Source organism: Camelus ferus, chromosome 5, assembly GCF_009834535.1.
Source record: "Camelus ferus isolate YT-003-E chromosome 5, BCGSAC_Cfer_1.0, whole genome shotgun sequence".
Lineage (NCBI taxonomy): Eukaryota > Metazoa > Chordata > Mammalia > Artiodactyla > Camelidae > Camelus > Camelus ferus.
In genome coordinates this window covers 89,043,151-89,068,305 of record NC_045700.1, presented here as the reverse complement: position 1 = coordinate 89,068,305, position 25,155 = coordinate 89,043,151, and the positions used below count along the sequence as shown (strand labels likewise).

The following is a 25,155-nucleotide window of genomic DNA, read 5'->3' as shown; positions in this document are numbered from 1 at the left end:
TGTCAAAGCACGAGCCAGCCTAACCCAGACGTTTAGAGGAGACCCCCGCCCCCTGCCCGCCCCCCTTCCTAAGTAGGTCGCGGTGAACGTTCCTTTTACACAGAGCTCTATAGTAAACCCTGGCAGGGCCTTCGCGAACCTGCACTTTTGAACTGCTCTTTCAAAAGAATGACAGCGTTCCTGGCTGGGAGTCAAGTGACCCACTGGGCTCCCGTCCAGCCTTTCTGGGCCTCAGTTTCCTCCTCGGTTCAACGGCAGGGTTAGACACTGATCCCGAGGCCTCTCACATCTCTCACACCACAGTCAGACATTTCTCAGTGCGCGGCCGGCTCCGCCCTCAGGAGAGGGCCCGCGAGAAGGGAGACTCCTCGGTCAGCACCAAGGACAAGGGCCCCGGGGCCGCTGCTCAGACGCAAGGTCACTTCCTAGCAAGCCGAGCGGATCAGCGGGTGTCCGGGAGCTCCTGTTTGGAGGTGGCGCGGGGAGGACTGTGTGTGCTGGGGGAGTGTTGTGGGAGGGGAAGGAGCAGCCCCGGGGAATGAAGTAAGGCCGGTCCCCGCTGCGGTCTCACAGATTCTGCGCCAAGAGGTCGCCGGCGGCTGCTGCCAGTCGGGCCACCCCTTCCTTCGTCGCGCAGGGCGGCTGCCCGCCCCTGTCCCGCCCATGGGGGGCGCCCTGCTGCTCCTGACCTGGAGACCATACAGTCCTTCCCGTGCCTGCGTTGACCTCTCCACCCCCTTTCTTTCCCGAGCCCCGTCTAGTTCCCCCCAAGGCGCGCTGCCACCCTCAGGGTCTTTTGGACACACCCACGACTCTGACCGCTCGTCTTAGGGCTGGAAGCCCTTGACGGCCTTTCTGCTCCTCCTGTTCCAACTCCCTGTGGGGAAGGGTCCCCACTCCCCTTTCCTCCCAAGCCAGTCCGGAGCCCCGCCCCCGCTTTTCCCGCCCCCTTGCTTGCCCCGCCCCAAAGGCCCCGCCCGCCGTTGCCCCGGGAACCGTGGATCCCGCAGCTGCAGGAGGCGCCGAGCCCAGCAGAGCCGCTCTCTCCGCCAGCGCCGCCGCTCCCGCCGCCAGCGCCGCCACCGCGCCTCAGCTCCGGCTCCCGCTCCGCGCCCGCTCGGTCGGCCATGCCGCCCCGCCGCGCCCCGGCGCCCGGCGCGCAGCTGCTGCCTGCGCCCGTCCTACTACTATTGCTGCTCGGCGCGGGGCCCCACAGCGGCTGCCTGGCCAGTCCGGTGCCCGCCGCGCCCCTGCTGGTGCCGGGCCCCTGCGCCGCGCAGCCCTGCCGGAATGGGGGTGTGTGCACCCAGCGCCCCGCGCCCGGCCCGCAGTCCTCGGCCCCCGCCGGCGAGCCCGGCTACAGCTGCACCTGCCCCCCCGGGTTTTCCGGCGCCAACTGCCAGGTGAGTGGACGCGGCGGGCGCGGCGCAGGGCGCCAGCCGGGGACCCGAAACCTCTCCCCGCCCGGCACTGCACGCTGCCCGGCGCGGTTCTCCAGGGTGCCTGACACGAACTTCTACCCTTTCGGGAAGGGGATGGGTCTGGACTCTTGGCCCGCGTGGATGCAGACCCCTGGCCAACCTTACAAGTGTCGCTTTTCTGTCCACTTTAGTTCTCCAACCGTGTCAGCTCGGGGCTCTCGGGGCGCACCACTCCAGGGCCCGGCAGCCACACTAGACCTGGTACTCCTGGCACGACCATTAGCCACCAAGTGGCGCGCCCCTCTCGGCCCGGGCGGAGCCACACTCCGTTAGAGCCGGATCTCTGTGCTCACCCTGGCAGGGCAGAGGGGCCAGCTCCGAGCGTCCCTGGCGGGATGTTCAGTGTCCAGATGGCCACTGCTCCTTGTCCCGCTGACCCTGCGTGTGTCGAGGGTGAGCAGTATAGGAGGCAGGAAATGGCGTGCTCCATGCCAGAGGGTCCGGGACTTTCTTTCCTATCCTCCACCTTTGAGGGCTCTACCAAGGCAGCCGGAAGCCGAGGCCGAGAGGTCAGCTGGCTACCCGCGGCCTGCGACCAGCCCTTTCTGAGCTTAGGACGAAGTGTTGGAGCAGTAGGAAGCATTCGAGGGGACATTGTGAGTGGGGCTTGGTGTGTCACCCTCCCGGCTGGATGCCCCTGGAGGCGCACGTTTGAGGTGAGCAGCCAGGGCGTGAGCAGGGCACTGGGAGGCTTCGAGGAAGCCGTGGGGCGGTGCAAGGGATGGGAGATGGCCAGCTGCTGCTGGTGGATTTGGGATTTTCAAGAGAATTTGGCAGATGATAATAAAAGAGGCTGGATTGTGAATGCTCGGGTCAAACCTACTAACCTATTAACGTCAACATTTTAAATAGGCTATTTGGTAGACCTGTGTGTGCAGGTAGAAAATCCCCAAGTCTCTATTCCAGGGCAGGCAAATAATGGATTTATCTGAAACGATTGTATTAAACCAAGTGAATGTGGAATATATCTGGGAACCAATGCTTTCTTTCTTACATTTGGATTGGAAAACTTTGTTTCATATAAATTTGATTAAATGCCCCAAGAGTTACTTTGAAAATGCTCCAATGCACTTTTATTTCTGTGGGGAAGAGGCCACATATGATATGATATGATTTGATATGATGGAATGTAATAAATAGGTTTCAATTTTTTTTAACAGAAGTAAATGGGATTGAGAAACTCGACCTTGACAGAATTTGGGCTATTTCTTAGAATCTTGTTTTTTTCTCTCATTAGTAGCAAATTATCGAACTGAATCTATGTTTTCAATGTCAGTCTGGTTCTTTGATCTATCTCTTCGTCTTTGTTAATTGGTTCCAATAAGGTTTAATTCCCACAAAGGGAATGAGGAGGAGGAGGATGATAATGATGAGTGTGTGTCATGTGACCATGTGGAGCAGATTTGGGGCAGGAGGGCTCTTTGGGGAGATGCCTATTACAGCCATTCGACCATTAGGACAAAGTCTTGCTTATTAATTTCCCCTGTTGATTGATGATTTACATGACTTTTACTGAAGAAATGAGTTGCCTGAGTGCTTCTGTCAAACTGCTCTTATATTTACATGTCTGAAATCCATCCTTGAAAGAAGTAGTTGATTTGGACTCGGAATGTAGTAGGGATGGGCTGGAGAAGGTACGTTAGGGTATGCATCAGTTTAAGTAAATGGGAAGAAAGACTGGAGATTGGGAATTTAACCCAACTCTGAGGTTTTTTGTGTGTGTGACTAAAAATAGGTATGAAAAATCTTCGAGAAAGAGAAAGACCTCTTTAGTGCTTCCTAAAGATGACTCACAGAACAGTATAAATATTTTTTGTCCCTAAGTGGTGGACATATAATGTTTTCATTCAGACACAAGTCATGAACTAATACACAGATATTGCAGAACCAACCGGTTCAAAACAGATTCGGGCTTCTAGCTCCCATCTGAGACAGTCTTAGCTATGTGAACGCTATCACCTGGGGAGAAGCAATGCTGGGTGTTGTGAGTTCCGAGTTGAAGAGAGCCAGAGTAACTGTAATTCTAACGGGAAACCTTAGCAAATTTGGAACCTGATCTGGCTTGGTTACCCAGAAGAACTTGACTGAGATGATTCAGAGCCTTATAAACCCATAAAAAATTGATTCCTCATCATTTTAACTTAATCTTTCATGATCTTGCAGTAACACTTGAGACGCTCATTTTCGATGGAGGGCGGGGGAAAGGCCATCAATAGGGAAGTCAAACGGGGGGAAAAAACCCTTACACATACTCACTTACAGAGAAGGGAAATGGATGTTAGCCGTTGCAGACAGTGTGGTTGCTGAAACAGAACCTCACGCTCACTGGATACATTGAAAATGGAAATTTGCCTGTACGGGGAAGCAGGAAGTGTCACCACCCCGCCCCCCAACTACAAAGACAATAATATTAGCAATGGAAACATACAAATCTAACTCTGAAGTTTCTTTTCTTTTTTTCTTTCTTTTCTTTTCCTCCCCTCCCTTTCTTCCTCCTCTCCTTTCTTTTTCTTTTTCTTTCTTTTCTTCCACCCCACCCCTTCTTCTTTTGTGGAAACAATTAAGAAAACCATGAATCACTAAATGGGATTAAAATGGATTAAGGCCATCTTCAGCTTTTTTTTTTTTTACCTTTTTAATTTTTAAATGGAGGTACTGGGGATTGAACTCAGGACTCATGCATGCTAAGCACATACTCTACCACTGAGCTCTACCCTGCCCGGGTCTTCAGCTTTTGTGTGGTCAGCTGACTGTCATTAGGGCAAGTCCATGGGTCCAGGCAGTGCTTATTGTATCAGCCGGCGGCAGGAACTCACAGGATCTGGGGACTGCGTGGTGTGAAGGGAGAACATGTGGGTTTGAGACTGAGCTGCCGTGACAGGTGATCTTAAGAGTCTCAGTTTCCTCATCTTCAAGGATGGGCTCTACCTCACAGGGCTGGTAATAGAGTCTGATTCTGTTTTTTTGATGTCTGACTGCTGACAGCTTTTAAGCCTCCCCTGTCCCTCTACCCCTTCTGCCAACATCTAGGCAAGCTGATGAGAAATCTTAGGTGCTCCTTCCTTAGGTGCTGGCGAGAGGTTGAAACCATGCAGACCCTTGCCCGTGCTTAGGATACATCTTAAGATGCATCTTTCTAAGTCCTCTGACACACTTAAACATATTAAGTCATGAGGATTCAATGGATTCTAAAAATGTATGTGGAAATCTCATCTACAGAGACATGATGACGATGCTGCTGACGATGCTGCTGCTGATAATGACTAATGCTTTTCTCAAGCACTTGCCATGCGCCAGCGCTGTTTCAGGGGCTTTACACCTAATGGCTCACCAGTCCCTGCAGTGTCCTCTGAGCTGGGTGCTGTCATCATCCCCATTGTTTAGATGAAGTGCATAAAAGTTAAATGACCGGCCCAAGGTCACCCTGCTAGTAAGTGTAGGATTTGAACCAGGTAGCTGGTAGCTGGCTTGATGTAAGTTGTCGAGTGTGAAGGGTGCTGAGATGAAAGTCAGCCCTGGCCCTGTCGTTTTTAGCTGAGACTTAAAATAGGCTCTGTAACCTCTTTGAGTCTTATCAGTAAACAGGGGACAGAGTGATTTCTGAGTCTGGTCTTGCTCTCAGACAAACACAGCTTGCATGGCTGTGCCCAGTGGAGGGAAAAGCCAACGAATGACAAAGACACAGCAAGTTCTTCTGATGCCACCCACCAAGCAGGCCCTTCTCTTGGGGTTAGAATTCTGGGTCCTGGCTGAATTTATTTTCACCGTGGTGACAAGCATGTGGGCACGAAATAAAAGAAACACACATATTTCTGATGGGTTTGCAGAAATGTCACATTTCAAATTTAAAAAAAATTGAGGCCGTTGATCTTCTCTTTCTGGTTCATTTGGGGAAGCAGGCAGGTATCAGAGGTGGCAGCTGCTGGACAGATTTTTCTTTTCCGGTGAGCCGTCCTTCCTTCCATGGGGCCTTCCATCAAAGGTATTTACAGATGGAAGATGTAAAGATGATTTACATTTGTATTATTTTGTTTGTAAAGCCTTTTTGTTTTAATGAAATAATTCTTTGCCAAATATTCAAGCAATCAGACACCTGTTTGTTTGTTTGTTTTTCATGTCTTGTTCCCTAGGAATCTTATCCTTTGGGATTAGAATGAAAATGTGTCGATTTCTGCACTTGGAGAAAAAAGGGGCTTGTGTACGCAGTTTTACCCACTAAGCTGATTCGATAATCCTCTCTTTGATTAAACATGCTGACTTGAAACAATGGTTCTGCCTCAGATGAATCCATTTCTGGCTGAAGTTTGCTAACAAAGAAACAATTCTAGCTCCTTGCACAGCTCGGTCTTCTCTACTGGGCTTTTTGCACACGTACACACACATGCACACACACACTTGTGCAGAATGTCCTATATTAGCTGAGATGTCAAGGGACATTGCTTCTTTCTCTCTCAGCTAAAAATAACAGGGCCAGTTAATAGAAGCCCATTAACTTTCTGTGACCTTGAGAGAGTAATTGAACATCCCTGAACTTCAGTTTTTATATCTCCAAAGTGGACTAATAATGCTTGTCTTATTTTCTTTTTAGAAAAGATGCAATTAATAAAAAAAGTTGGGAGAATGAATTTTAAAGACGTTTTGAAAATAAAGTAAAATGTTGCACAAATACAAAGTATAGACTAGGGAAAGGATTATGTGTTTCTCATATAAAATGTGATTGCAGCAGTTTATTCAGTTTCTGTGATTCTTTTCCCTCCATGAAGAGACTCAGCTCTTCCTCCCTAGTAGGATGAGTTATGCTACAACATCAGTTTTAAAAATGGAAAATTTTTATTGTACTAAAATTTTGATAAATATGTAATTCTTTTTATTTGGAAATAGACGAATACTTTCTCAGAAAATTCTCAGTGAAGTGAGGTTTTCTTTTGAAATAAACGAACAAGTCTTGTCAAAATTCTTTGAACAATTTTACTAAAGGAAAAGAATGGTTGGTTTTCTCAGTACTGTTAAAATGGAGTGATTTTCTTATTTTATTTTTCTGGTACATTCTTAGGAAACATCATTTTTCTCAGCTTGGCCACCTGACAAAAATCACACTTCTGCCTTTAGCTTCTTTTGTTTAAGCCTCTCATGTGACATAGCATCCAGAATGGTTCTGTTTATGCCCTCATTTCTCAAGCATCAAACAGGAAAGAAAACCTATCTGAAGCTGAAGGATGTTTGAGTCGGAAAACAGAATGCTGAGTATATTTTTAGGTCTTACCGATTTAGGGGACAGCTGTGGTCAGCACTGCTTAACCCAAGGGTGGGGACTATAGAATCTGCCCCCTGAACAGAAAGTCCAACAGCACAGTCAAGTTTTGTGGATAGAATTTCTTCCTTATTCCCCCTTCTCCCTTCACCTACACTGGCTGCATGTCAGAGTCACCTGGGAGCTTTAACAAAAATGAGTGCCCGGGTGCCACTGTCTCCCGTCCCCCAGGCTCTGACTTAATTGGTTGGTTTGGGGCTTGGACACCTGTGATCTTTAAATGTCCCCAAGTGAGTCTACTGTGTGACCAGGGTTGAGAAGCCCCCGCTAGGCTCTTGTCATCTCCCCCCATAGCCTGCACAGCAAGAAGCACATGGCAGAAAAAAAGAAGACAGTCCCACCTGCTCTTGGTCCTTCTCGTCCAAAAGCATCCAGTTTCGAAGGGCCTGGAATTTCTGGCCTACCCTCTCCTCAAATGGCCAAGGTTTTGTATCTCAAAGCGGATTTGAAGTCTCCATGAAGGAGACTGATGAGTGACCGTGCTGCCATGTTAAGGGTCCAGGCATGGGAGTGAGACCTAGGGGGGAATCCAGCTCTGAGTGTCCTCGGGTAAGTAAGTAGTTTTTCTGCAGCTTGGTTTCCTCATCTGTCAAAAGGGGACTCTGATGCCAACCTTGAAGGTTGTTGTGGCTTAGAAAAGTATCTAGCCCAGTGACTGGCCCATAGGGGACACCTAATAAAAGGAAGCCATATACGTATCTATAATAGCAGTCTTGTTTATTTCATGCTTTTCCCTTGGACTGAAAAAAAAATCATTTCTTTCCTACCTGATTCTCAAGAAGACTAAAATTCCATCAGTAGAGATTCATTTCTTTGGTTGTGATGTATAAGATGCTAGAAAATGTGGATTTTGGTGCTGACTCTCCACAGCATTCACTTCCATTAGTTCTTCCTTTGTATCCCTTTTACCAGGCAGATGCCAGAAACAATAATAAGAGGACAGTGTGCACCAGAAATTAACACGACATTGTAAATCGACTACACTTCAATAAAAAAGAGGACAGTGTGAACTGAGCATGTGCTGGCCATCTAGGCTTTTATGGAATCATTTGTTGCTTTATTTGAATGCTGACCTGTCGTCGGTCAACTATCACGATGTGAGTCTTAGCATAGTTGTCCTTAGGAGGAGGGGCTTCTCTAAATCGCCCCTCCCTACTCCCCAGGGTGAGTGAGTGCAGAGCAGGGCCCCAGCCAGGACTGCACACTTGAGGACTAGAGGAGCACTGGGCACCCAGACAGCAGACAGACACCCAGCCAAGAATGGTTTTAACATTTTAAAATGGTTGGAAATAAATCAAAATGAGTATTTTGGGATGCATGAAAATGATATGAAATTCAAATTTCAATGTCCATCAATAAGGCTTTATTGAACATGGCCACACCGATTTGTTTAAGTACCATCGGTTTATGTGCTCCAACTGCAGAGCTGAGTAGCTGGATTCGATGGTGTGAATTGCAAAGCTGAAAATATTTATCTGGCCTGTGACGAAGGAAGAGGTTGGCTGACTATTTCAGCAAATGTTGGTGGAAAGAATTTATTTTTCCACTTTTATTTATTGGACTTAGCTGAAGCCTGCCCTCCTTCCGTCCCTTCATCCCGAGGGGTGTCTGGAGCCAGGTTCTAGAGCCCAGTGCTGAGGCTGGACTCGTGGGAGATACACCGATGGATAAACAGCTCTTGTCTTCAAATTGCTTAAATCTTGAGAGTCATCCTAGACAGACTTTAACTTTTCATTGTACATAACAGCCTTGGTTTAATATGTTTGGACAGTGGAGTTACAGTCTGCTTCTGGGGAGGCATGTGCAGTAGGGAAAGGAAATGTTAGCTCTGAAGGTTCTGAGTATGAATTTAAAGGTTTAGAATCCCTGCTCAGTCACTACAAGCTTATTAGCTTTCTTCTTCCTTTTCCTTCCTTCCTTCCTTTCTTCCTTCCTTCCTTTCCTTCTTTCTTTCCTGTGAAAGTAGTTTGTATTTATTTATTTATTTACTATTTAATCCATTTCTTGTTATTTTTTATTGAAGTATAGTTGATTTACAATGTATTACTTGCTGGTGTACAGCCTAGTGATCCAGTTTTACATACATATTCTTTCTCATTACAGGTTGCTGCAAGCCACTGGATATAGTTCCCTATGCTCTACAGTAGGACCTTGTTGTTTATCGTATTAGCTTTCTTAACCCCAGTTCCTCATTCATTCATAGGAGGGTTGGAAGGGTAAAGAGAGGAACTTGTAATGCCCTGGCCCAGAGCTGGCCCTCTGTGCACACAAACTGCTCTTTTTCAAAAAGTGGATACTACTCTCCATTGTGCAGCTAAGGAAACTCACCTGGGGTCCTACAGCTCAGGGATGGAGTCTGGACTCTGGGCCCCAGCATTGTGGCTTTGAGTAGAGTGTTTTTGCTAGAATTCTGCTGCACTTGCCTCCAACCGCTCCACGTTTCTGACCTTCAAAGTGAGGGCTGGAGAGGAATCAGAGAGGAAAGGTTGGTAGCAGGTCCAGTCCTGGCAGCTTTAGTTTCTGTAGGGATGCTTTGGGTTTGTGTAACGTTAAGGTTTTTCTTTCCTAAGAGAGAGGAACGGCATAGGGCTTTTGAAAAAGAGTGAGGATTTGAGCAATGAAGTAAGTGTACTTAAAAAAGACACTTGAAAAGAGAAATGTCTGCTATCTTTTGCTAACAGTTCCTGAAAGCTAGCACATCGTTTAGAATTTCAATGCTGGCACTTAACTGCTGCTTGTAGTTAATTTAAAGGAGCATTTGTAATTACTTTGGGGTTTCAGAGGCAGATTGAAACTCCTTTATGGAAGGCATGTTGTAGTGGAAGTAATCACAAGAGATGAGCAGGATCTGGTGCCTCTTCCACAGGAAACCAGAACCCCAGAGTCTGTGCAAAATGGGCTGATCACCACTCAGTGAAAGGACAGCCCAGTAAGGATCATTGCCAGTTTCTCACAGTGTTCAGGTCAGATTGCCAAAATTTGTTATTTGGAGCAAAATCCCAACCTTAATTTTCAAGCAAAATAGAATGTATTAGAACAGGAAAAATGTTAAATATATTGTCAGTATATTCCCCAGGAAAGGAAAGACTTTATATAGGAAACATGAAAACCAAACTCTCTAACTTCCAGCTGACCTCCCCGATTATTCCTTACACAAAGACTTTTCAGACTCTTTTCTAAAAATTAAGGAAAATTTACCCTTCTAATAAGCATTCACTTCTATGATTTTGAAATACAGTTGTGTAACTGTCACCACAATCAGGATATAGAGGAGCTCATCACTTCCATAAATTTCCTCATGCCCCTTTGTGGTCAGCCCTCTCCCAGCCCCATCCCAGCCCCATCCCATGGCCTCTGATGGTCTGAGTTCTTTGCTTATAGTTTTGCCAGTTCCATAACATCATATAAATAAGATCACACAACATGCACACTGAGGGTCATGCCCTTGAGATTGATTCATATGGTTGCATGTATCAGTAACTTCTTTTTATTGCTGAGTAGTATTCCATTGTATGGACGTACCATAGTTTTGCTTATCCTTTCACCAACTGATTACATTTGGATTGCTTCCAGTTTTGGGTGATTATGAATAAAGCTGCCATAAAAGTTCACATACAGGTCTTTAAGTGGACATATGTTTTCATTTCTCTTTAGTAAGTGCCTGGGAGTGGGATTGCTGGGTCATGTGGTCAGTGCATGTTAAACTTTACAAGAAGCTGCCAAGATGGTTCCCAGTTTGGCTGTATCATTTTTCATTCTCATCATCATTAAATGAGAGTTCCAGTTTCTTGCATCCTTGTCACTTCTTGGTATTGTTGGTGATTTAGATGTTAGCTATTCTAATGGGTGTATAGTGGCATCACGCTGTGGTATTAATTTGCATTTTCATAACAATTGATGATGTTGAGCACTTTTTAAAAAGTTTTATTTTTGTTTTTTAAATGATTTATTTATTTATTTTTTTAGTGGAGATTCTGGGGATTGAACCCAGGACCTTGTGCATGCTAAGCAGGTGCTCTACCACTGAGCTATAACCTCCCCCATGATGTTGAACATTTTGTTTTTTAAGGTGCTATCTGCCATCCATACCTTTTCTTTGATGAAGTAGTTGTTCAGTGAGTTGTGAGAATTCTTTCTACACTTTGGATACAAATCCTTTATTCCATATGTGACCTGCAAATATTTTCTCCCAATCTGTGACTTGTCTTTGTATTTTCTTGACAGTGTCTTTTGAAGGGCAGGTTTTTAATATCGATGAAGTCTAATTTATCAACTTTTTCTTTTATAGTTTGTGCCTTTTTGTGTCCTATCTAAGAAATCTTTGCTTAATCCAAGATCACAAAAATTTCCTCCTGTGTTTTCTTGTAGAACTGTATTGTTTAGTGTTTAGGTCTTTGACCCATTTTGAGATAATGTTTATATTTGTATGTAGTTCAGTGTATGAGTAGTTTTTATTCATTTTTGGCATATGGATATCCAATTGTTCCAGAAATATTTGTTGACAAGATTGTCTATCTCCACTGAATTATCTTGGCACCTTTGTTGAAAATCATTTGACTGTATAAATGTGGACCTATTTTATTACATTTCATTGACTTTATATATCAAAACTTTTGCCGATTTCATAAGATCTAGATTACTATAGCTTTAGAGTAAGCCTTTTTTTTTAGAGTAAGTCTTGAAGTCAGATTGTGTGAGTCCTTTAAATTTGTTGAGATGACATAGAATTTGAAGAATCAGCAAAGCATGTCATACATACCTAGAGAGAAACTAGGGTTCTTCACCTGGAATCTTCTGATGGTTTCAAGACTATGTTCTGAGATGCCAACTTTTGTATGCATATGTTCTGCGGAATGGCTCACAAGTTTCATGAGATTCTTAAAGAAGTCTTCCATCAATAAAATAATCATTGGCCCAGAGGAAGAAGAAGCTAGTTATATGCATGGGGGACTTCTGGGTATGGACTAACACATATACCAAGAACCAGCCTGGGACCATGAAGTTGCCCTAAAATAGTGGTGCCAGATAAAATATAGGAAGCTCACTTAAATCTGAATTTCAGAAAAAAGTGAATTTTGTTTTCTATGTGTCCCAAATATTACACATTGTTTTTCTGAAGTTTAAATTTAACTGGGAGTTCTGCATTTTTTAATTTGCTAAATCTAGCAACCTTTCCCAAAAAGCCTAACTAATCCCTGCCCTGATTCCCAGCTTTATTCTGAAGGATTCGTCAATGGCAATTTAAAATTCTTGACAAATAATTACATAAGGCAAATTTTATTAACTTGCATTTAAAATATTAATTTAGCTCAAAGTTTTACATCTTCATGGGTCCTTTTAAGAGCAACTGTCAAACTGTGTTAGGATGTTAAAAGCCTGTAAAAAAACATAGTGAAAAAGGCCCATTGGTAAATTTATCTTACCCTTTCTACACTTCTTCTTCTGATTTCGTGCCTCTGCAGTAATCACTGTTCACATTTTGGTGTGTAGCTTTACATTTTCCTCTCTGTACATATAAACACATATGAAGCATATGTAAATATTCATTTATCCATGCAACTGTTTTCTATGAAATGAAACCATCCTAGGTATACTGTTCTGCAACTTTTTTCTTAATCTATTTTGAACATCTTATCACATCTTAAAACAGAAAGCAAACTTGTTCTTTTTTTAATTTTCTAAAGATATTTTTTGAAGAGTGATTATTTAGTTTTTTGGGAGCCAGGTAATTAGGTTTATTTCTTTCTTTATTTTTAGAGGAGGTACTGGGGATTGAACCCAGGACCTCATGCGTGCTAAGCATGTGCTCTACCACTTGAGCTGTATCCACCCCACTGCAAACGTGTTCTTTTTGATGGCTGTATAGTATTCCACTATGATTGTTTATGTATTCAGTCCTTACTGAGGCACACTATTCCCACTTTTCCACTATAAATGATGTTGCAATGACTATATGTTATGTATATGCAATGACATGTGTGTATGTATATGTATGTTGAAAGCTACATACATTAAAACATTTTAATAAATATTGCTAAATTGCCATCCAAAAAGATTGAACAATTTTGCTTATTTTCTAACAGCATATGAGAATGCCTATTCACCCACATTTTTGTCAATACTGGTATTCCACATTTTATTTTTGTGTGTTAACTGATAGGTGAAACCTAGTATCTCACTGATTCTCAGCATTTTAAAAATTATGAATGAGAGAGAGTATTTTTAATGAACTGTCCATTTTTATTTTTACCTAATTTTGTTTTGAGTTGCTCATTTAAAAATTTGACTTGTAGTAGCCTGTTGTTAATGAAGAAATTAGCCCTTTGTTCTTTGTGTTGTTAGTATTTTTTCCCTATTTCTCATTTTTTCTTTTGACTCCATGTATGCTCATTGTTTTGCCCTTAAGAAACTTAGAATTTTTAGTTATTTAGCCAGACTCATCAATGTGGGGGTCAGTAAATTTTAATTAGAATTCTAATGTTTGATACCAATACTGTACTGTACAATATTTCGAGCATTATCCAATTTTCTTTTGACAAATTCAATTTTGGCCAAGATTTATATTGATAGGACTGTCGCTGTTGTCTCTTTAGAATGTACAATTAAACATAGTCCCAGTTTATGTCTATTTTAAGAAGGGCTGGCATAGATTTTCTAAATCATATATTTAAATACTTGTAATTTGTCTTAACTTCTTTTGAACCTGAAACACTGTATCCGATTTATTAAGATGCTTCATTTATTTTTCTTTAAAGAACTACTCAGCACATTTTCCTTGTAATAATTGGCATGGGTTTCTTAGTATTTTGTGAAAATCACCAAGTTAATTTTAATGGCATTATTGGATAATAGAGTATTTCTTAGAAGTTCTTGATGGTGTAATGGTCTGATTTCAAAAAGTGTTCTTCATCCAGGCTTGGGCAGAAAAAAGCTCATCTTAATATTCAGCAAAATGCAAATTTCCTTTATGCTTTAATCTTCATGTTATATTTTTAGCACTTTGCCCCTGAGAACAACCTCTTTTCTCTTAATCAGGGATTTTTGTGGTTCTCTATCTTCATTTTCCCTGTTAAAAAATTGGCTGTTGGTTTTTCTTTTTTTTTCTTTTGGTTATGCAAAGGGAAATTCTTTTATTTCTGTAGAAAAGGCTCGTAATGAGAGAAATAATAAAAGAAACAGAGAAATGAGAACTCATATTTGCATTTCCATGAGGCTTAAAAATAAACTCTCAGCTGGAGAACCATTGGTGAAGGAAATTAAAGAAGACTTTAAAAAAATGGAAAGATATCCCATGCTCCTGGATTGGAAGAATCAGTATTGTTAAAATGGTCACACTGCCCAAGGCAATCTACAGATTTAATGCAATCCCTATCAAATTACCCAGGACATATTTCACAGAACTAGAACAAATCGTAATAAAACTTATATGGAACCACAAAAGACCTAGAATTGCCAAAGCATTACTGAAGAAAAAGAAAGAGGCTGGAGGAATAACTCGTCCAGACTTCAGACAATACCACAGAGCTACAGCAATCAGGACAGCAGGGTATTGGTACAAAAATAGACATGTGGACCAATGGAACAGAATAGAGGGCCCAGAAATGAACCCACAAACTTTTGGTCAACTAATCTCGACAAAGGAGGCAAGAATATACAATGGAATAAAGACAGTCTCTGGAGAGAAGTAAATTTAATATTATCATGTTTTTCTTTTACAAAGAGTGGGTAGGATGGGGTGGGGCGGGGATTTGGGGGCTATACTGACTGGAAGGGAAATCACTCTTTTTGTTTCCTAAGGAAAAATAAATTGATATTATGTTCAGCTTTAAGAGTGTTAAAAAAAAATTATGCTCAAGATGATACTGACACCTTAAAAAATCCTTTATGTGAGTTTTCCCTTGTTTCCCTCACCTTCAGGGGACACTTGGGATGTTTTGTACGCTTGGAAGAGGTTTTTTTCCCGCAGCGGAGCCTGTGGGAATTTAGGAGAGGCCGAGAGCCCTTCTTCCTAACCTGGGCTTTTCCTAGTAGTCTGCGGGGCCTTGTGATTGCTTTGTTCTTTCTCCCTTATATTTAGGAATATGGTTCACAGGCGGTGTTGTCTGGCAGGTGGACGGCAGTAGGTGACCAGGCTGTGGACAGGGATTGTGTCTTTGGGCTCCCTGCCTCTCCTCTCCCTGCCTTTTCCATGTAGATCCCTTGAAAAAGGCCTCCTCAGTGAAGGTGGGTCTTCTTTCCGGGAGAATAGAGTCTTTATTCTCATACGGGCTCCCCTCCAAGACCTGCTTCCTTGGCGGACCCTCCAATGAAGGCCTGCTTGCCTCTTGACATAAACCCCTGAACAGAAACCTGGAAAGATCCATGTGTACCAGAGAGTCCTATTCTTACGGCCCTGACCGCAGTGCATTAGAAAGATCCTTAATGCATACAAAGGCACGTCAGTGGCTGCTATGTGTGTTGCAGTAGAGTAAAGTCCTGAAGGGTCCTGTGGTTTCTCATAATTCCATGTGGCCTTTACTGTACACCATTCCAAGTACTTCCATGGGATCCATGTTACCTTAAAAAATTGTTTTTATTGGGGCAAATTCCCATAATATAAAAGTAACCATTGTAAGGTGAACAGTTCAGTGGCACTGAGTTCACTTGAAATGTTGTGCAATCAGTATCTCTCTCTAGTTCCAAAGCATCTTTATTACCCTAAAAGGGTTGTCCCCATTAATCAGTGGTTGCCCTTTCCCTCCAATCCCTAGCAACCACCAATGTGCATTCTGTCTCTATGGATTTACCCATTCTTGATACTTTGTATCGTATGTGACTGTATGTGGGTGGCTTGTCACTTTGCTTAATGTTTTGAGCATCTTCCACATTGTGGCATGTATCAACACTTCATTCTTTTTTATGGCTGAATAATATTCCATTGCCTGTATCTATGACATTTTATTTGTCATTTCATCAGTTGATGGACATTTGGGTTATTTCTACCTCTTGGCTACTGTGACCAGTGCTGCTATGCACATGCTTGTACAAGGCATTGTTTGAATACCTATTTTCAATTGTTTGGGGTCTATATCTAGAAATAGAACCGTTGGGTCACATGGCAGTTCTATATTTAACTTTTTGAGGAATTGCCAAATGCACTTCCATCTGTGTTAGCTTCTTGCACAGACTGAGCCCCGGGATCGTCCCTGGGATGGTAACTTTTAGCCGCTATTCATATGGCAGATTGTTCTTGCTACTGTCCTTGCCCGGGCATGCAGCATCCCAGACACTCTATTCCTGGCCTGGTCTGTGGCCCCAGTTCTTCTGACCCTGAACTTGCTTAGCTCCATCGTCTCTTCATGAAAGAGCTCAGCCTCCCTTGGCTCCCTCCCAGGAAGGCCTGTGCACTGGAGAGCTCGGTTCTCCAGCTCAGCCTGGTCCCTGAGCGCTGCCCCTCCATTCAGGCCTCATTCTAGAGGCTGTGGTCTGCTGAGCTCCTTTGGGAGAATTAATTAGACAGCTGGCTAGAGGCACGTGAGCCACTGTGAATAAGTGGCCCTAGGTGTCATTGGTCCAGTTGCTTCATTTCACTGAGGAGAAAACTGAGGCCAGAAAGTTGAAAAAAAATTATGCAAGGCCATCCAGCTCGTAAGTGGCCACATTCAGCGTGAGAAAGGTCTTGGCATCTGGTTGGGTGACTTCAGATACCCTGGGCAGTTCCCTTCTCCAGGCCCTGGCACCCATCAGACACATTCAGCACATCACAAGGAGGAGAGGGGCCTCCCCAGCAGGCACGGTGGGCTGCGATACCATCTGAGCACGCTTGCTTGTTGAGGAACTAGCTCACGTGGGTTTATGTTGAGCACTTACATTGCTAGGTTTTAATGAGCTCAGTGTAAGTGGGAAATCCAAGTGGGCAGTGGGGGCGCCCTGCGCTTGCTGATGGGCCAGCGGGGCTGCAGGGCTGGAGATCACTTGTTGCCTAGCAACCACTGCCAGGCTACTTGGTTCCTGCAGTGTGAACCTGGGTAACATCCTCAGGGATTGGGACTTGGGCACTGTGGTTCAGAAACGAGTGGGAATTTGTTGTTTTAGTAGCTCAGTACAGCCCCTAGTGCACAGCCTTTTCCCACAAACAAGCAAACAAAACAAACAAACAAACCATCCGCCTTCAGGGAATTGGCAGTTGTGGCAACTCTGGATAGTTTGTGGCTCAGAGAAGCTTACGAGACAACTGAATCCTTAGGTCAAGGGCTCATTGTGAACCTCTGCTTCCCACCTGTCCCTCCATTCTCAGGACTTGGAATCTTCCAGGCCTGTCCTACTCACCGTCTGACACTGGAGCATGTTTCTGTAGAATACTGCGAGCGGGGAGGAGATGGCATTCTCTGGTTTTCTAAGCAAGATTAATAATCTAAGGAATTCACCCTTTCACTGGCAATTTCTGAGCATGGATTAAAGTGATGTGGAGGTTACTGAAATGACTTGATGCTAGTTGACCCGCTGGCTCAACCTGGGCATCGATGGCTCCTCACCCCTCCCCTGTCCTTGGCATGTGCCTCTGCCTACCGTTCCCGTAGTGAGAGATACTTTCAAGGACATAGCCTCGAGGGGGCAATGTGATGTGGAGACCATCTGGACTGAATATGTGACTCTATATAAATTTTCTATAAGGTTTATATAGAGATCTGCTTGTCCTGCAGCCACCCAAGACAAGCCTCCTAAGTTCTCTTGCTTATTAAACCTGCCACCTACCAGACCAGAGGGGTCTGCCTTGCACTCATGGTTCAGGGGTCAGTTTCAGATTTCACCCTGGAGGCTCCTGAGTTTGCAAACCGATAGATGGCAACACATTTCGCAGACTTTTAGAGCTTGGAGTCATCCTAGAATTCATTTTGGCTCTTTCTCTAATTTTGCAGAAGAAAGTAAAGGCCAAAGAGATGAATGTCAGAGTCAGGAGTTGAATATTGCTATCTCCCCATCCAGAGCCCAGGGCTCTCTTCACCAAAGCATTTAAGCTGAGACATTCCAAACACCAAGGACAGTCCTCTGGGGCAGGGGTGTGGGTGGGGATTTACAAAATAAGTGTTCTTATGAGCATTCAAATTCAAGCTCAATATTCAGTTACTTACATCCCTGGCTGTGTTCGCGCTTCCTTCCTCTAGGTTTTTTTAATTCTCATTTTTCTCTGGAGGAGGCATTTCCTCTGCTAGATAGATGAGGAGACCGGAGTGGACAGAGGTTCTTGGAGACTTACCAAGGTTACACAGCAGATGGTTGGGACAGGAGTCTCCTGTCTACAAATGTAGTGCTTGCTTCACATTATCATGGTGGTCTGCTCACCCTGTAATCTGTAAGAACAATTCTTTGTACAAGTGCTGAGCCCAGTTCTGAAATACGTTCCATTCGGTTGAGGACTATGAGGAATACTTAGAATGGTGATATATTAACTGTAATCATTGTGTCATTTTTTTGGCGATTTAGAGACATCTTAGATAGGCAGGCCATTGTTTTCAGATGGACTCATAATGTAAAAAACATTTTCATCTGGATCAGAAACAGTTTTCCTGCACGGCTTAATGCTTTTGCCCAACACCTTCAGAAATAACTGGTAAAAGTATAATTTTGTATTTTAACTTAGCGAAAACCTCTAAAGATAAAATAAGTTTTATTAAAATAGTAAACTTGCATAATCACTTATAATATTAAATTCAGTAATTTGGTTGACCATAGCTAAAAGACAATAGAAGTATTAATTTTAAGATGATTGTGAATTTTGTCTGTTTGCATGCATATAAACAGACCAGAAGTACAATGCAGTATTTTACTTTTTATTAAGTAGACATTTTAGTGTCTTACTAGTTTTTTGGTCTTTTTTTAAAACATTTTTTTATTGAGTTATAGTCAATTTACAATGTTGTGTCAAATTCCAGTGTAGAGCATAATTTTTCACTTATACATGAACATACATATATTCATTGTCACATTTTTTTCACTGTGAGCTACCACAAGATCTTGTATATATTTCCCTGTGCTATAGAGTGTAATCTTGTTTATCTATTCTAGTTTTTTTGTCTTTAAAATTTTTTTATTTTAAAAAATTATTTGTTTATTCCTTTATTTTGGGGGGTGAGGTAATTAAGTTTTTATTTATTTATTTTAAAAATGGAGATACTGGGGATTGAACCCAGGACCTTGTACATGCCAGGCACACACTCTCCCACTGAGGTATACCCTGCCCCACTACAGTGTCTTAAATAGGAATGCATTAAGTGCGCCTATAAGGACTTTCGTGATTAAGTTATATCAAATTTTCTTGTCTTATGGATGAGAAAAACAAAAATGGGACAGATTTAAAAACCAGACCAGATCAGAGTTCTTCCACACTGTATTTATTAATTAGAACTTTCTAGACTGCAAGCAACAGAAAACTCAATTCAAATAGCTTAAGCAACTGGAAGTCTGTAGGTTTATGTGACTGAAAAGTATAGGCATTGTGTTGTCAGGTCTCAAATAGCATCACCTGGGCCACGAGTCTCCTCTTCTGTCGGCCCTGCTTTCCTCTGCTTTGAATTTATCCTCAAATTCCAGATGGTGTCCCCTGGCAGCTCCGGGCTCACACCATCCTTCATACTAGCAACCCCAAGGGAACAGAGAGCCTCTCATTCCAGTTGCTCTGGAAAGTTCTGAGATTAGCTCTGGTCGATTTCTTTGGGTCACATGTGCGTCTCTGAACCAATCATTGTGGCTTGGGGTTGGTTTCTGCTGAATGTCCATGCCTGGGTCACGTGTCCAGCACAGGACTAACCCCAGTCAAACCACATGGACCAAGATTGGAAGGAGGGCTTTTCTTAAGGAAACTGGGACACTATTTTCAGAACAAGGGGTAGTAGCTGTTGAGAATGAAGTCAACAGATTCCCAATATGCCCACAGCCCTTCTCTTTATGACTATTCTTCATATTTGAATGATGTTTCACCAAAAATGAATTCCTTCTCTCTACCTCTTTGCATCCATTGATGTCTCTTGGGGATTTCCTGGAAGGGCACGTCTTATGGTGGCTCTGTGTAAATTTTGTCACCATATTAATCTCTATCACTCTTCTTTTAAGTGATTTTAATATCCTGCATTGGAGAGTGTATCTGGATCAGGTAGTTTCAAAGTATTGTGACATACAACAGTTTTACAAAATGTGAATGCGTTTCAATATCTGGTATTCCAGAACTGTTCAGAATTATTTATTTCTTATGCATTTCATCTTGATGACTCAGATATTTAAATTGATAGCAGGATCACAGGTGATAATGAGCTGAAGTTCCCTCATCAGTTAACGGCCCCTGAAGCAAAAGCGATCATTCCAGGGATTGGAATAGGTCAGTGGTTGATATGTAGTGGGAGGCATAAGACTTGGAATCAGAAGACCCAGGTTCTGGCTTGGCCACTTATTAGGATAGAGAAAGAGTTTATGTCTTGTGGGAGAGGCGTTCACACAGCTGACTCGAAAAGAGGACTTCAGATCAGTCAATCCGTCAATGGCGGAGAATAGACAAGTCACCTGTGTGGAAGAATCTCAGGTAATTCATGGATGTACTTCTCCCTCGGGAGTGAGCCTTCCTCCCCTTCCTTACCTGTGGATTGTGCATAGTGACTGCCTTCCAAAGAACACAGTGTGCCAAGGCAGGGAGGAGGGCAGCCTTAAGAGCAGCTAGACAAGTACTCAGCCAGGTCAGCATCAACAGTGATAGGTCATGTTAGTTGCATGTGCCCTTGACATGATGTGATGAAAATGGCGCCTCTGTGGTTTTCCTCTCCCTAAATCTGTAATCCCAGTCTAATCGCAAGAAAAATGGCCAAGTCCTAATTAAGGGATGTTCTACAAATCAACTGACCATTACTCCTCTGGACTGTCAAGGTCATCAAAAACAAGGGAAGCCTGAGGAAGAAACTGTCACAGCCAAGACGAGCCTGAGAAGCCATAACGGCTGCCTGTCATATGGGATTCTGGAACAGAAAAAGGGCACGAGGAAGAAACTAAGGGAACCTGAAGCAAGAATGGACTGTAGTTGGTTTAATTGTCAATATTGATTCATTAATTGTGACAAAAGCATATACTAGTGTAAGATGTTAGTTATAAGAGAAACCAGTTATGGGATGTATGGTAACTCTCTGTACTCTTGTCACAGCTTTTCTGTGCATCCGAAATTATCCTACAATAAAAAGGTTTACTGAAAGAAAATGAGCTTCACTTGCGTCAACAATAAACATTTTATCAAACGCTGGTTCCATCCAGGCCCTGGCACTGGGCAAACCGAGGTGAATGAGATGTGTTCTCCGCAGCTGGCTGTTAGCAGGCAGATGGGAAAGTAGGCTTAGGGAGGTTAAATGATTTGCCCAAAGCTACTCAGATTGTAGGAGAGCAAAGGGCTGTCATTCCTTGAGACCCGGAACCAGACATCTGTAAGGCATATCTTGCTTTATAGGCAAAAGGGAAAAACATTCCTGCCCATCTCCATTGGTGATCCTCAACCATGGCTACACATTAGGTGGGCTCTAGGTGAGCTTTAAAAATGCAGATGCCAGGGTCCTACTGCATACCTGTCACATCAGAACCACAGTGGGTGGTGTCTGAGCAGCGTATTAACAAAGGAGCACCCCTGGGTGATTCTGATGCACAGCTGTGGTCCAGGACCACTGGCCAGGATATTTGTAGAGGCCACAGAGCATGTTTTTTGTGTTATATTCCTTTTTCTTCTGGAATATCACTTTTCTTCTGCTTTCTTGGTTGAGAGCTTGGTTTGGTTTCTTCCGCTAATACTGGTCTGCTCTGAGACAAAGTAAGCCTTTCCTGAAAAGTGTGGCAGGGTTAGGGCTGGCAACGATCAAATTAAATTGGCGATTCTACGTTATTGTCCTGTTCTCATAGTCAGTCCCTTCACTCTGTGGACCTGGGGATTTGAATCTTTGTTCTGTGGCCTTGAGCAAGTTACTTACCATCTCCGAGCCTCACTTCTCTTAATTCTGAATTAGACCCAGTCAGGTGTATCTCTTCCAGTTACTGTGGGGCTGACAGCAGTGCAGGTTTCATCTGAACTCATGGAGGGCTTTGATCTGTCCTTTGCCATATTTTTTTCTGTCCACCAGGAACTTTCCTTCTCCATAAGGAAGAATTTCCCAGAGTTTTTCTTTCTTTTCTTTTTAAAAAGAAATTTCCTCGTGCATTTTGCTCTAAAGCCTGTAGGAAATGGACTCAAATATTTGCAGAATTAGCCAATATAGTGTCTACAAAGCATCTAAGGATGTACTTTTCTTGGTTCCTTTAATCTGGACCCTCTAAAAGCAACTAGAAAAGAAATTTGTTTTTATTTGCTTTGCTCTGCAGGGATGATTGGAATAGATTAGTGAAGATGACTTATTTGTCTCTGTCATCCTTGTGTTGAATTTTAATGAGAATCATTACGGTGGGAGGTTAGTCGTCTTCAGACAACTCTGTGGTTTGTGGTTCACTATTTCCACAGTTGTGGCCTCTAATTGCTGACTTAAGATACGTCACAAGGGCCAATATTATAGCACAAATGAAGGAAGCATTTTGCTCGGATCTACATGACTTGTAATGATCTCCCTCAAGGCTCAAAATTGGATCCGTTGCTTTGTGTCCCAAATTTCAGTTTTTGTTGCTAGAGAGGAAGTTAGATACCTGTTATGTGGTTGCCTGAACCAGATCAGCTGGGTTTTGCCTCGTAATTCCCTCTTTGCGTTATTTTCTATAGAACTTGACAAATGATGAATGAACATGACACATTGTTGTCTTGCCTGCGTTTCTCTGGGGGAAATTACTGGAGTTAGTTGGCTGCACGGTTGACAACTTGGCTGATACCTGAGATCGGAAAAGAAACTTTAACGGGGAGTTGATCATTTGGAAGAGTTACTCGTAAACATTCTGAGACTACAGTGACCCACTGAAGGGAAATTGTTGCAGCCTTCAGATATAATTAGTTCAGTTACGCTTGCCAAAAGTGGTTACATTTAGGGATCCTGTGTTTGAACAGAGGAACAGACTTGTGGGTCTTGGTCCCAGGGTGCTAGGCTAGAAAGAGTTCCAGGTGGGGAGTGAGGAGGCTAGATTGTGTCGTTGGCTTGTGGCAGAACCTGTGACAAACCACCCAGCCTTTCTGGGACTAGTTATGTAATCTCAATGATGGAAGATTGGCTTTTGAGTTTTCTGAGGTTCCTTTGAAAGCGGTGATCTGTGGGAGCGCTTACATTTGTCCCTTGGAGCCAGAAAGGGCCTTTGGTGGTGTCTGCACCCTCCGCTGTCCCGGCACCTCCGGTCACCGGGAGTGCGCATGTCTGGGGACCGGCTCTCAGAATGCAGGAAGAGCCAAGGGAGTTTCACACTAGTAGGTGGTGGCATTTCCTCTTCATCCAATTTGAGTTAAATGGGTCCAACATTTTTTTTTTTCCTGGCTTGCGTCTCTGTCGGGTTGTATCTCCAGCGCTTGCTGGTGTGCTGATGTGAACACTCGGCTTGGTTCTTGTCTTCCAGGATATTTTAAGGCTAAGAGAAATTGTGTGAAGAAACACATTTCAAAATGGTTTTAAACTTTGCATATGTTTAAATGGGTTTTCACAGGGGAAATATGTCTAAACTTTTGCATCGTTAGAAAATCACGGCTCTGCCAAAGCCACCTACCTGTTTGGCGGCTGTGGAGAAGCGGGGTGGGGACCAGCTAACTCCCTACGGTGGAAGGAGACAGCTCTGACTCCCCACTGAGGGGGCCAGGAGGGGAGGGCGAAGCCGGGGGAGGTGGGGTGGGGGGGTGGGTGTTGGGGGGAGTTGGGGAGGTGGAAATTTGCGGAGGGGCAGGATCATAGGTACCTCGGGCTTATGCTAAACTTGGATTCTTGAATCTGTTTAAAATACGTGCTCAGGTGACACATGGTGTCTCGTATCTCCCAGGAACCAGTCTTGTAGATTAAACCTTCACATGTGCTAAAGGTCATAGTCTTGGAAACCTGATGTTTCATTCAGGATTTATCCTGCTGCCTGGAGGGTCGAGGACCTCAGAGGAGTCAAGTCTACCATCTAGTGGCATCTGCCACAAACTGCAAACACAGGTCCCCAGGGCCCCAGAGATGGTTCCTACAGGCTGTGTGTGGCTGTGGCAACAGCCCACACTTGGCTGCATCTTAGTCTTCAAGTCAGTACTGGGGGAACTCTCTTCTTCTCCATAAATTTTCATAATTCAGTGGGAAGAGTGGCCTGTTCAAAGTTCCCCAAGCTACAAAAATTCAAAGTTGCACAAATGCCGTGGGAGAATCCAGGGTGAGGGGGTGAAGTGCCTGTGTAGACATGTGTAAGGACCTGAGAGAAGTCTAGGCTTCAAGGTGACTTGACATGACCACGCACGTCTGGACAGGACTAGACTTTTCCGGGAAGGTCCATTTGGTGTGTCCTGTCACGGGAGGGCCTCACAACACCCAGATTGTACTATTCTGGTGAAATATGCTTGGGAAGACTATTATTTGAGTTTGACGAAAGAGGAGGAGTTTCCAGCCAGTGTGTCTGCTGATGTGAGTTTACTACGGCAGGAGACTGGCACAGATTCTACAGCACGACTAAAACTTGCCAAACTCTTGCTGGCCAATTTTAATTACCAGCCAGACTAAGAGGACAGACAGAGGGAAAAGAAAAGACGATAGTTAAGATAAAGTTGACTGAGAATCCATCTGGAGACCATTTTGGCCCAAAGCAGTGCCAGATATACAAATATTATGGGAAATTACTCTATTAGCCTTATGACTAAATTTGGCAGCTACTGATATTAAAATATTATGACAGATTAAAAATTTCAAATTGCATTAAAAATATACCCCCAGAAGTGAATTGGGCACTTATATTAATGTTGGATTGTAGAAAATGGTTTATTTTTCTGGAAAGCACTTAGACCATATGGATCAAGAACCTTAACTTAAAATCTTCTGACTCTGTAACACCTCTTCTAGGAGTTTATTCTTAGAAAGTTGTTGGAAATTTGAACAAAATTTTATAAATGGAGATAGTCATCATAACTTTATTTGCAATAGTCCCAAACTGGAAAACACCTAAGTGTCAAGTTAATAGGAGAATGTTTAAAAAATGGTGTAGTTCTGTGAAGGAATCTTATATAGACATTGCAAAAGATATCTTCAAAGACAACTTGTGTTCTTGATGTTACATGAAAAGGGAAAAAAAAGATAAATTGAACCAGCACTATAATCACAATTAGTTTATTGTACATAAAATAAAATTGGGATGAAATACACTCTATTCTTTGACACAGTGGCTATAAAAACAATTGAACTCTATACTTTAAAATTATTTAAAAATTTTGGCTTTTTGCAGTGT

The 25,155-nt window shown here is 43.3% G+C and overlaps 1 protein-coding gene across 2 annotated transcripts in view; it reads left to right on the top strand.

The window, feature by feature from the left end:
• The first annotated feature begins 1,059 nt into the window (after nt 1–1,059).
• Nucleotides 1,060–25,155, top strand: part of DNER (delta/notch like EGF repeat containing) — a 264,234-nt gene continuing 240,138 nt past the window's right edge. The window contains exon 1 of one of the 2 annotated variants that reach the window (XM_032480417.1): nt 1,060–1,403. In XM_032480417.1, coding sequence (XP_032336308.1) covers nt 1,128–1,403 — 276 coding nt within the window. In that variant the 5' untranslated portion in view covers nt 1,060–1,127. The remainder of the gene's footprint in view (nt 1,404–25,155) is intronic. The other variant, XM_032480418.1, reaches the window with a different exon arrangement.